This window comes from Echinops telfairi, unplaced genomic scaffold (genome assembly GCF_000313985.2).
Source record: "Echinops telfairi isolate 266 unplaced genomic scaffold, ASM31398v2 ScPeMD7_7469;HRSCAF=8507_1, whole genome shotgun sequence".
In the NCBI taxonomy this organism is placed as follows: domain Eukaryota; kingdom Metazoa; phylum Chordata; class Mammalia; order Afrosoricida; family Tenrecidae; genus Echinops; species Echinops telfairi.
In genome coordinates this window covers 86,509,467-86,523,441 of record NW_022111373.1, presented here as the reverse complement: position 1 = coordinate 86,523,441, position 13,975 = coordinate 86,509,467, and the positions used below count along the sequence as shown (strand labels likewise).

Sequence of the window (13,975 nt, the reverse complement as noted above, 5' to 3'; positions counted from 1 at the left end):
GAGGAAGTAAAATAAACAGTTTGTTAGGAATTGATAAAGACGCCGGACAGTGTAAGACATGACACGATAATAATAATGTATACATTATCAAGGGTTCATGGGGGAGGTGGGAGCTGGGATGGAGGGGAAAAATGAGTAGCTGATACCAAGGTCTCAAGCAGGAAGCAATGTGCATGACACTATGGATGGATGGATGGATTGTGATAAGAGTTGTGCGAGCCCCCAATAAAATGATTTTTTTTAAAAAGAATTGATCAATGTTACGAAGAAAACTAAAGCGTGTGTGTCCGAGTGGAACTGTATTCCTTTAGGGTGCGCAAGGGACCTGGGTTTTAAAAGCAGATCACCAAGCCTGTCTTCAAAGGCACTCAAGTGGACCTGAGCTGAGTCTCGGTCAGCAGCTGATAATGTTAGCTGTTTGCATGACAATGTCCACTATTGTACTTTCATGTGATGACTCGCAAGTCTATATGACAGCAACGGACGTCACAAGTGATAGAAATACCCATGAGTTCTCCTATAAAATTCAGATGATCTGGGGCCCGAAATCCACCCGTGGCTGAGCTCTCATCTCTTGTTTTGAAACCTAAACCAAACCAAACCGCAAAACGTTGCTGTCAAAGTGAGTCTGACTCACAGTACATTACAGAACAGAACTGCTCCAGAGAGGTTTATATCGGAGCAAACCGCCAGGCCTTTCTTCAGTGGTGCTAAGCGTAGGTTCAAACTTCCAACCTTCCAATTACCAGCTAACTGCAAAGCTTGTGTGTCACCCATGATGCAAAGGATGTCGTTAATTTATAAGGAACCACTGCACATGTTAAAAAACAATTTTGAAACACAATTGAAAGCTACAGAATCAAGAAATGCACAGGCAAGCCTGAGACTGCGTACTGAATGAATCCATTGTTTTTGGAAAGCAAGGAATCCTGGCGGCACTGTTCGGTAAATACTGGAAGCTCAGTGGTTCAAACCCACTACCTCTCTGTGAGGGAAAGACGAGACTATCTGCTTCCAGAAAGCTTTAATATGGTTTATGTATGGCTACTCTCTATCTAGATGGGAGAAAGATGAGGTTTTCTGCTCCCATGGAACCCTAATGGTGCTGTTGGATAACGGTTGGACTGCTAACCACAAGGTGGTCAGTTCAAACCCACCAGTCACTCTGTGGGAGAAAATGAGATTATCTATGTCCATAAAGATTTACAGCCTCTGACACCCTATATTGGGTTGCTCTCAGGCCACTTAATGGCAGTGGGATTTGTTTTGCTTTGCTTTGGTTTGACTTTGGGGAAAACAATTAAAAGATCATTCGCAGCTTCTGTACCTAGTACATAAGCTTAGCAGTGATTTATTTCCTAAGTTACTACTGCTTTTCTAACAGTATGAGGAGACGAGTGGAAATGGAAAGAATGATGAGACAATAGATCCCAAGGAGCTTTATAAGAGCCATTTAGTTAAAGAAAGTAAATGTTTAGAAAATGATGATGACAACATATATACAAATATGCTTGATACAATTGATGTGTAGATTGTTGTAATAGCTGTAAGAGCCCCCAGTAAGGTGATCTTTTTTTTAAAAAAAGAAGAAGAAGAAGAAGCATTTTGTTACCCTAAGTATAAAAATAAACTTTTCTTGGGCATATTGATATGCTGTTTTACTTATAGGAAACATCCAAAGGCCTTTAGAAATCTGCTAAAACAGCTAGTAGATTTATTTTTTTAGATGATCCAGTATCAATCTTGTTTCACATATTGTTTGTCTATACTTGCATCTTGTCTCAAAAGGGCTTTCACTCTCCATCTGAGGTTTTAAAAACCCACTGAAACCCAAGATTCAGGGCCTCAGATACAAGATGGCGTAAAGAACATTCATAACATTTCAAATAGTTTCGACACTCAGTTTGGGGAAGCTCTCCTCCTGATCATTTCTTTCTCCACAAAATTGCAGGACAAAATAGGGAGTTCTGAAAAGGAGTTTTAGAAACAAATATTCATGACATAAACTGAATGAAAAAGTGTTTCCTGAAAAGAAATACATCTGCTATTGCATTGTCTTACTGGGTAGAAAACCGCTGACAGATTTAAACCATTTGTTGAGAGGAGAACATCCTGCATTTTTAGCTTCCTCTTCTGAAAGTAGTATTAGATTATTATTTTTTATTAAGCACTCTAAAATATCTCGGGAAAAAGGCACTAGGTAACTCTCTGAAACTAGAAACCATTTCTTTGGAGAAGGAACTCGCCATCATCTATCTAGACAATGCTGACGCACAGGGACAGTCAACGCTGACGCACAGGGACAGTCAACGCTGACGCACAGGGACTCTAGAGGACAGAAGAGAACTTCTCCTCTGGACTCTTGAGCTTGTACCTCACCGGAACAGAATGCCTCATCTTTCTCCTGCAAGGTGACTCCTGAGTTCCGACTGCGAAACCACTACCTCACCAGGGCTCCTCGGAATCACTGGCTAGATTGCCATATTGTACAGCTGTGTTATTCTGCACAGGGTACGGTACAGTTGTAGAAATGGAAATCATGAAAAGCTGATGACCAGCGCAGTTACCACAGATCACTGTTATTCACAATGCTCAGGGGCACATGCGACCTACTAGTTGAAAGAGGAATCATTTCATGGTGCTCCACAACACGAGCAACTCCCCTCTCCAAGGCTGCAGTGTCAAGTGCTCTCCAAAGTCAACCACAACGGAGGTCACTCAGTAAGCTACCCCCAGGCAGCAATCTGAAGTAGGGCTGGTTTGTGTTTCCCTTCAGCTACCAATTGAAGCGTGCCTTGATTACAAGACTGGACACTACCTCTAAGGCCACTTACAGCTATCTAGAGTGGTCATTGGAATCTATTAAAATCTGTGCGACTTACCAGACAAAATTTGGTGTGGGTTTGAGTGCTGCCCATTGTGTAAACGCAATTTTGGATGAACAAGTTTAAGAGGTGGGAATAATTATAAAAACCCATATGACGCAAGAAAGTTTGTTAATAATAGCATGTTTAAAGTTGCTTTCTAAAAGCATTTTCATATAGTATGGAAGTCCAGGGAAGCCATCATTGGCTGAAAATCAAAATGAAAAGAGTTTGTGATAAAATACATAAGATCATATAGCATTGCAAAATGGTCTCTCTGTGCCCAAGTTTTAGACACATAGCACATAGGAAATAAAACCTAGAAGAATAGGTGGTACAGCTATGGAAACATAAAATGTCTTAATTGCTATTTAATCTCATTTCATACTAATGAGTCTAACATGAATAAAATATAGACAGAGATAGGAGAGAAAAGTCAGCATATTTATGAATGTATTCAAGAAATAAAAAATGAATCCAGAAGTTCTGTAAAACCGATACCATAAGTTATCTGATATGGACATTTATAGACAAGTGAGAACCTAACTTCCAATACAACTAAAATGTAGACGAATAGTTTCACTTGCTAACCAAGAAATAATAGACCATAGGTAAGAAGAAATTGACAGAGAAACCTCTAATCTCATGTGATCATGAATTTCAACTGACAAAACACTGAAATTTGACTAACTGCTTCTGAATGAAAAAGAAATTGAGGGGGAGGGAAAGGTCGGATTACACCCCTATAGAAAAAGACTGGAAGCCAACGCCTTACAGGAAAACAAGACAAGCCGACATCATACTCTGTGCTCTTGACTAAAGGTAGTTGAACACAATCTTTAATCGAGCCCAAAGAAGGTTCTGCCACCGTCTACTAAGCATAATACTCTATTTGTCATGCAAGGGACATTTTAAAAATCACTTTCCTCTGTTCTTTACCCAAGAGAAACAATTGATAGCATATAATGCATATATTGTTTAGTTTTAACTACCTTAAAACATAATTCTTTATCTTGTTATTATTTGTAAAGGCAAGTAAAACACTATTTGCATAAAAGTGGGAATCAAGCTTTCAAACCTATGCCTTAAATCTGAATATTCTTTGACAAGCTGATATTTTTAAATCTTATGTTTTTAATCCAGCATGCTTATATAAACACCCTACTACCAACATGTCTCTATGCTAAACACAGCTTTCTCTAGGAAGCCTAATACTAACTTTATGCATTTACTTGTAGAGCCAAATTTGATGAGTCAATTATGATGCCGACTTTAAAAAAAAGCGGCAATTTTTCTTGTTTTACTATTTGGGTAAATGTCAACTTGTCCCCATTCAATCATTGTGTTGGAATGTGGGCAACAGATGAAGCAACTTGAAATGACTCATTACTAGCAAGTATGAATTAAAGCAAAGGCTCCTAGGCAGTGTAAAAATACCCTTTAACCCAATTACATGAGTGCCAGAAATGGGGGAAGGGGCAAGATTTCAAAACCATAATATTTCACAAGACAAAATAAAGTTGGCATCATAAACGAATGTGTTAATGACTAAATGCAACTGAATTTATTAAAACTCTACCTGCACTAATTTAACAGAAATTTTAAAGTCATCTACCTCAGGATTCGACTGAGAAATAAGTATTATATAAACGATAGCAAATAAAGAGCAATGCCAAAGTCTATTCTTGCATTCCTGATGTAACTAGCGGTCAACTGTGTTCAGCAAAGCAGCATCTGAACAGTTGCCATGAAACAAAACATCTTAAGAACCTGTGCGTCAGGAAAGAACAGATAGGAGTATAAAGATTGAGACTTCTTACCCCATATTTACATTGGCGTGATGTTGCTCCATACTGGAAACGACATTGCTCATCAGCATCGTACACCTGACCTGGGGCCACAGCTGGATAAAGAAAGTCACGCTTGGGAGGCTCATTATCAAGGCAAGTACCACGGCCTGAACTGTTCAACATAAAGGATCAAAGGAAATTAGGAACTCTATGGACTTTCAATCACAATCATGAAACCACGTTGAGTTCTTTGTTTTAATTACTTGATGCATGAAAAAACAACAACAGTACATTCTACTAATAATCAACTCCATGTCAAAATAGAATAACGTTAATCAAATCTGAATAAGTGTTCCAAATAGCTTTTTTTTTTTGCCCCAGCACCAAAACACAATAAAAGTACTCAAACAACAATTTGAAAATATCCTGTTGGCCTTTAAAAAATTGACAAACTAATTTCTGAAGGACTCAAAACAGAATTTCATATTCTCTAAGCCTCTTGTTTGTTTTCACTGAAAATATAACCACATCTGGTAGCAGGATTGAAAACATGAAATGTAGAAAATTAAAAAGAAAAAAAAAGTATAGTGGTAATTCTTCAAGACCTAATCTATAGACTTCCACCTTTGGGCAGGGAATAGGTACAGTGGTAAGACTGGGCCATGCATTCTTGAAATGTATCATTAATAAATGGGATGAATGACAGAAAGGGCCAAGATCCAAAGTTCTCTGCTCAAGTATATTAGAAGTGTTTAGTCTCTCAAAAATTTCATATTTCATCTAGGGTCATCAGAGTTGGAAAAGAGAATGTTCTCCCTCTATAATTTCTGCTTTTCAAAGTATGCCGGCACTCAAACATAATATTTTAATTCAATGGAACAAATAACATAAAGATCGCCAAAAGCCAGACAGAATACCTTACTTTAAAGAGCTTTATACTTTGCTCAATATAATTGTTCATTTTTATTTAGTCAGTGTGCATAAAATGGGACAGATGCTTTTTTACTTTCATTTCACATGTGAGTAAGTTAGAATTTTTAAAGAATTCTTATGCCAACATTTAAAAATTTTTTCCAACATTCCTGTCAATTGTGCCAGCACTTGTGTTTTTTTTCCCAAATCTTTTCCATCCCCATTGCCAAAGGAAAATAATTTCACAAGTAGAAGTTCCTCAACTGTGATTTAAAACGGTATAAATTTTCATTTATAGATAAGTCAGAAAGAATCAAGTGTAATATCGAGTTTCAAACTCATTTAGGATCTTGTACTCTTGCAATGAAAGGTTAATTTCCATATAACAGCATAAAGCAAAGCAACAAGTGAAATGCCTTTTAAAAATTAGCCCAGACTGTTCTTCCTAAGGAGATTGATTCAAAGACCCAGGTAACAGAATACCTTCTTCTTTACACGCCTTTCCTTTCCTTTATGTTCCACTTGATTGATTGTTCAATTAACAAAAGAATATTCAGATGGCTATGAAATGTGATGTTACTACAGATGTATTTTACTATGGGCTATCATAAACATTTGAGTTGTCACTGCTAAAGGATTCTACTTAATATTGAATTTTTAAAAAACTTTTTTAACCCCACTACCCAGTTTCCATGACAAAATTTTTTTCTTTTCTCTTTATTATACTTAATTAGCATTTTAATTTGCCAATTTCCTTCTAAGATATCCATTTCACAGTCTAAGTAGACTATATGCATAAGTGCCTTTAGGAAAGGAATTAAATATGTTATTAAAATGAAATAGCATATAAGTACAGCTATAAACCAATAGGAAAGTTAAAAACTGTGTATAGAAGTGGCTAAGTGAAGGACCCTATCGATGAAAAATATCTACCAAGATTAGGGCAGAAACAGCAGAACATTCACCTCCATAGCTCATAATCTACCAAAAATTATCCCCCGAGGAAAAAATTCTTTCCTGGTGATAAATTGAGAATTGACTTAAATGAGAAGGAATCAAGGACAATTATATCAACTAAAGGTCTTATTTCCTCTAAGCATTTTTCATATTCTTGAAAACAAGAAATAGATGCCCATCTGCAGAGACAGACAAGAACATCACGCACCATGGACAAAATGCTTCTGAGTGAGTTAATCCCCAAAGCACATTTCCTTTTCGTTTCTTGAAAAGAAACTTGCTTTGATCTGATTAGATATCTAGACAAGTCCTGTTTGTTTGTTTTATTCAACCACAGTACATTTTTAAAATAGAATGGAACACGATAGGAAATAAAATATAAGGAAAAGCCCTGTCAGAAATGAAGGTGTGTGAAGGAACATGACAAAAAGGCCTTTTGAAATGGATTTTGACGTGTATGAGGGTAAGTCAAAAACTCTTGGTGCTCGCGTGGCAGTTCAACATGTGGGGATTTATTCCAACAAAACATGTTTGAACAAGTCTCTGTGACCACTGGATGGCTGTGTTGGTGAGAAAAAGCTCAGGAAAGTTGTGTCTAGGGATGTTTTCCATCACAACACACCTCCTTCACGGGCAGAAAGGAGAATTTCATTGGGAAACCTTATCCCATTCAGCCTAACCACTGATCATTGCCCTAGACTTCTTTTTGTTCCCCAAACTCAGCATTTCAAAGGAACACTATTTGAGTCCTTCAAGGATGTCAGAATTGCTGTTTTAACAGCTTCTAAATTGAAGTAGGCAGAATTCTTCAGGGAAGGGAAATTGTTCAGAGAAACAGAAATACTATCTTCAGATGTTTATAGGCCTATATGAAGGATAAGTCGAGAAATAATATCATCACACTTTGATATTTTCTTTTAATAAAGATTTTTAATGATTTTATAGAAAGTATTGCTAATCAAAATGGACTCAAAGGCAGTGAGTTTGATTTGGTTTTTTTTTGTTGTTTTGTTTTGGTTTTAGACAGCTAGAATGCAGCCTGGGGTCACACAGGTTCAAAACCACCTGCCGACCCTCAGGAGAAAGATGGGGCTTTCTACATCTGTAAATAGTTACAGTCTAGGAAACTCACCGGGGACTTCTCCCCTGACTCCATGCCCCTGCCACAAGGTCACTGCGAGCCAACATCGCCTTGATGGCAGTGAGTGTGCTTTTTTAAATGTTTCCCTAAAGAATGCTCTTTAGAAGAGAGGCTAGCAAGACTTACTCTCACATACATTGGCTATGTCATCAGGAGAGACCAGTCTCTAGAAAAGGACAGCAGGCTGCGTCAATTAGACAGTTGGTGAAAAAGAGGAAGACCATGAAGGAAATGGATCTGCACAACAAAGATGGCAAGGAAGTACAGAACGAGACAATATTTTGTTCTGTTGTACGTAGGGCCACTATGCGGAAGAACCAACGCAATGCACCAAAGACAACATATTTTGTAGCAAGCCTTTTCGACTTCTTATCAGATGCACGAACTACCGATGCATGCAAATCAAGTGTTTTACCTTCTATTATTGACTCCGGGGAAACAAAGATGTGGGTTAGCTCAAATTACTTTTACATTTTGTATGAAAAATGTACTTCATATTTTTTCTAGTAATTATATCTGACATATATAATCAGATTAAATGAGCCCTGGTGACATAGTGGATTATGAGATGTGCTGTTAATGAGATCAGCGATTCAAAACCACCGGCTGCTCTGATGCAGAAAGATGAGTCTCTCTGCTCCCAGAAAGAGTTGTACGGTCTTGAAACTCAAAAGGGTAGTTCTACCCTGTTGCACAGGGTGATTCTGTGCTCGAATCAGTTCCAAGACAGTGAGTATCAAAATAGTAAGAGGATCAAGTAGTTTCCATATTTTAATGCTTAATTCAGGATTAAGCAATACTCTAAAAATTATCTCATGAATATTTGTCACCTACCTTCCTGCCTCAAATCAGTCTATAGATAAAAATTAATACTTAAAAATAAGTCTAATATTGTCACGCATCTAAGACATCAATGGACATTGTCAAATGCAACAGATACAGGAATAGGAGGCAGAGGACTTAAATGTATGTTTACTTCTGGAGGTGATTTTTTTCTTTTGTAAAGAAAATTCCCAAATGCTTAACCCAAATTACAAACTTTACCTCCTCCCTAGAGTTAAATATTAACATAATTTTCATACCAATAATTTTCTTGCTTTCTTAAGATTTTTGTGGGCTAGGCTTTTGACTGATAACATATACATGCAACAGTTCAGATCTACTAGTGGCTCCAGGGGAGAAAGAGGAGGCTGCCTGCCCCAGTCAGTATTTAGCCTTGGAAACCCTAAAGAGGGCTGCTAAAAGTTGGAATTGGCTTGATGCTGGTGAGTTTGGTTCATTTTTACTATTTGTGCCTGTTTTGAGATAAAAGGAATCATCCTGTAGGTTTTCTTTTGAGACTACACTCTTTCACTCAATATTATGAATGTAATATTGGTATGTGTAGACACAGCCTGTTCGATTTAAGACTAAGCCACACAGATCCTCAAAAAACTAAAAACAAAACTACTGTATGATCCAGCAATTTCACTTCTTGGCATATACCCAAAAAACTTGAAGCAGAGCCTCAAACAGACTTGTACAGCCATGTTCCTTCCATCGCTATTCAAATAGCCAAAAGACAGAAACAATATAAATGTTCATCAATAGATGAATGGATAAACAAAAGTGGTACACTATACTCAGCCAGTAGGAGAGAGGAGATATTTAAACATGCTATATTAAGGATGGTGCTTAAAGACATTATGCTAAGAGATATAAATCAAACATGAAAGGACAAATATTATATGCCCTTATATAGAGACCAGTGGTTATCAGAGATAGGAAGAAAGTGGGGAAAGTTGGAATAATGGTGCTGAAAAAATTCTCATTAATTAAGGAAATAATTGCACAGCCTATTATTGTGAATTGCCTTGGCATGGTCAATAAAACACAAATAAACATCTTTCTGGTATTCTCTGCTTTCAGCCAAGACCCATCTGACATCAGCAACGAGATCCCTTGTTCCACATCCTCTTCTGAATCTGGCCTGAGCCTCTCACAACTCCCTGACAATGTACTGCTGTAGCCCTTAGTAGATGATCTGCAGCAAAATTTTACTGGCATGTGATAGCAGTGCTTTATTCCATAGTTTGAGCATTCTGTTGGATTACCTTCTTTTGGAATGGAATCTGTTCTAGTTGGTAGGGCAAGAAGCTGGTCTCCAAATTTCCTCACATATTCACACAAGTGAATGCTGCCAGTGCTTCATCAGCTTGTTGAAACATTTCAATCGGTAGTCCATCCATTCCTGGAGCTTTCTTTATGGCTAATGCTTTCAGTGCACCTTGAAACTCTTCCTTCAGCATAAGTAATTGTTCTGGATCATATGCTACCTCTTGAAATGGTTGACTGTCGATGAGTTCTTTTGGTGCCATGAAATTGTGTATTATTTTCATCTTATTTTGATGCATCCTGCGTTATTCAATATCTTGCCCATAGAATGTTTCAATATTGCAACTCAAGACTTGAGTTTCTTCTTGAGTTCTTTCATTTAAGAAATGCTGAGAGTGTTTTTCCTTTTTGGTTTTCTAACTCTAGGTATGTTTGCATTTAATTACTTAACTTTGTCTTCTCCAGCTGTCCTGTGAAACTTTCTGTTAAAGTCTTTAACTTCATCTCCTCCATTTGCTCTGGCTACTCTATGATTAAGAGCAAGTTTCACAATCTCTTCTGACACCCACTTTGACCTTTTCTTTCTTTCCTGTCTTTTTAATGATCTTTTGCTTTCTTCATGAGCGATATTCTTGATGTCCTCCCACAGCTCACCAGGTCTTCTGTCAGCAGAGTTCTAGGCGTTAAATCTCTTCTTGAGATATTCTCAAAATCTAGGTGGGATAGACTCAAAGTTGTATTTTGCCTCTTGTGGACTTATTTTTATTTTCTTCACCTAAAACCAGAATTTTCATATGACTGATTGGTGGTCTCTTCCACAGTCAGCTCCTGCTGATATTGAGCTTCTCCATCATCTCTTCCTACAGATGTAGTCAAATTGATTTCTCTGTATTCCATCTGGGGAAGTCCACTTGTATGATTGTCTTTTGTGCTGTTGGAAAAGGGCATTTGTATGAACAGGTCATTGGTCTTGCAAAATTCTATCATGCAATCTCTGGCTTTGTTACTATCACCAAAGCCATATTTTCCACCTACTGTTCCCTTCCTTTTGTTTCCAACTTTTACATTCAATGCATCTTGATTGCATGTTTGATCAATTTCAGACAGAAAACACTAGTAGAATTCTTCAATTTCTTCATCATTCGCTTTTGTTGGTGGTGCATAAATTTGAATATTAGTTGTAGTCACTGGATTTCCTTGAAGGCTGACAGATATAATCCTATTCCAGAAAGCATTGTACTTCAAGATCAATCTTGAAATGGCCCAAAAGCCTTATCCAACATGCTATACTCCATCTCCATTATAATGGGCTCCATCTACTTTGAGAAGGCAGCTCATAGTTTGCATTCATATTTTGAGTACCTTCTGATCGGAGGGGCTCATCCTCTGTCACTCTCTCTGACAATGGTCTTCTTTTCATGATGTTTTCTGTCTCTGGCAATGGTTCTATTAAGTTCATAAGGTTTCCAGTGGCTAATTCCTTGGTAGTTTGTTCTGATTCTGGAAGCCCTGCTAAAACCGGTTCACTTTGGATAACCCTGCTAGCATTTGAAATACCAGCAACATATCTTCCAGCGTCACAGCAAAATACAAGCCACCCCACTGTCAGAAAAGTGGTGAAAGAAGCCTTCTATGGCGTGATTGTTTGCTTGGATCAACAGAAGAAGAAGAAGAGTCAGGAATAGGAAGGAAAATAGATTTGAGGCTAATTCCTTCCATGAATAAGAGGTTCCTTTGTCAGAAGATCAGAAAAATTGGATAATCTCTTCTACTATTTACTGAACATTTTGATCAAATATTATATAAAATGGCATCATTGCTGTTCATAGGTGCCATCGAAGTGATTCTGACCTATAACGATCCTATCTATTTACAACAGAAAGAAACACTGCGCAGTCCTGTGCCATCCTCACAATTATTCCTGGGCCTGAGCCCATTGAGGCAGCCACTGTGTCAGTCCATCTCCTTGAGGGCTTCCTTCTTGCTTGCTGCCCTCCACTTTAACAACCATGATATTCTGCTCCAGGGATTGGATCTCTCCTGACTCCAGGGTCTCTCTGGACAACATGTCCAAAGTGTATAAGACAAAGCCTTGCTATCCTTGTTTGCAAGAAGCACTCTGGTTGTACTTCCTACCGGAGAGATTGGTTTGTCTTCTAGCAGTACATGGTACTTTCAACATTCTTCACCTACACCACAACTCAAAAGCATCAATTCTTCTTCAGTGTACCTTATTTACTGCCCAACATTCACATGCATATGAGGCAAATACCATGGCTTGGGTCAAGCATACCTTCGTCCTCAAAGTAATATCCTTGCTTTTCAATACTATAAAGAGGTCTTGTGCAGCAGATTTACCCAACACAACTCGTCTTTTGATCTCTTAACTGATGCTTCTAGGAGCATTGATTGTGGATCCAAGCAAGACAAAATCCTTGACAACTTCAACCTGTTCTCTGTTGATCATGATGTTACCTATGGGTCCATTTGTGAGGATTCTGGTCTTCTTCACAATGAGTCATAATCCATACTGAAGGCTCCAATCCATGATCTTTATCAGCAAGTGTTTCAAGTCCTCCTTTTCAGCAAGCATGATTGTGTGATCTGCATACCATAAACTGTTAATAAGGCTTTGTCCAATCCTCATGCGCCATTCTTCTTCACATAATCCAGCTTTGAATACTGACTCAGTATACAGTTTGAATAAGTATGGTGAGCAGATACAACCCTGATGAACACTTTTCCTGATTTTTAAACCATGCTGTCACAACTTCTTCTTGATCCATGTACAAGTTCCACAGGAGCCCAATAACATATTCTGGAATTCCCCTTCTTTCAAGGCGACCCATAGTTTGTTATGATGCACACAACCAAATGCCTTTCCATAGTTAATGAAACACTAGTAAACATCTTTCTGGTTTTCTCTGCTTTTAGTCAAGATCCATCTGACCATGTCCTCTTCTAACCAAAGAGGGAGAATACAGACAAGAATCTCAAATTCTAATGGACTTCAGACTTTTTTGGAGCTAAAGAGATTATCTTTAAAGTTTAACCAAAAACAATATGTCCTGAAGTGATCTTAAAACAAAAGAGTTCAGCTTAATTAGTCAAACATGTCTGCCTTTAGCATTAGGCTCTTTTAGGAACTATTTCTATGGGATCAAAGTAGCAACTGCAACTTGAAAGATCTGAGGACAGTCTTAGGGAGCACTTATTTGATGTGAATGAGAGTGGGGCAGTCAGAAAAAGCGGATGCATATGGGGGGGTAACTCAAAGAATAGAATCAGGTGGCTGATTGTACAGGTAGAAGAGCTGAATTGGTTGCTATGTATATTTGCAACAAAAGCAACAGGGCAAAATTATTTAAATAAGACTATTCTACAAATATGTATTAGTCTATTAATTAATATTTGAATTGCTTTCAATTTATGGTCATTTGAGATGATTTTGAAATGAACATTTTTGTGCAGGTCTGCTGGTGTAAATGTGCAAAAGCTTTGCCTTTCTTTAAAGAATAAGTTCTTTTTTTATAACTTTATAACAAGATGGAAATTATAGAAAATGTTTACTTAATCTGGGCTTCTAACACAATAGAGATGGAATCACGTGATCCTCAGGACGCTGAGCTTACTTAGCATTATTTCTGCTTGGATTAACAGCTTTCTCATCATATAAAGCTTTTAAAAACAGATTATCTCTGCCTTAGTGTCATAGGTACATTTTTCTACCCAGAAAACATGGACATCACTCATTAATAAATAAAATGCGGATTGATGGTAGATTTTATCCCTGAAATTTGATTAAAACCTGTTACGCACAGATATACTTGTCCAGAGTAAAACTGTTTTTAGATAAAGTAGAACTATGATTTCCTTCACTGTCATTGAAGTGGTTCTCACTCACAGTGATCCTACAGGAGAAGTGACCTATTGGGTAGCCAATGCAGTAATCTTTACAGAGGCAGACTGCCCTGTCTTTCTCCTACGGGAAGTTGATGCATTGACCAACCATTGACATGTTGGTTAACCGCTGAGCACTTTAATCACTGTGCCATCACAGTTTATTGATTATTATTTCCCTAATATCATATATCTCATCACTAAAATCCCAAGCCTAATCAGTATCTATGTATTATAGATAAAGCAACAAATTTATAGACTCTATTTTTGCTCATTCTTCCAAGACCAAGCCAAAAACAACTCAGGCATTAACTTAA

General features: G+C 37.7%; 1 protein-coding gene across 1 annotated transcript in view; it reads right to left on the bottom strand.

Annotated features, from left to right (window-relative positions):
• ADAMTS6 (ADAM metallopeptidase with thrombospondin type 1 motif 6) overlaps window positions 1-13,975 on the bottom strand; it is a 311,582-nt gene that overhangs the window by 142,257 nt on the left and 155,350 nt on the right. The window contains exon 12 of the mRNA XM_045285404.1: window positions 4,685-4,826. Within this exon, the coding sequence (XP_045141339.1) occupies window positions 4,685-4,826 (142 nt within the window). The remainder of the gene's footprint in view (window positions 1-4,684; window positions 4,827-13,975) is intronic.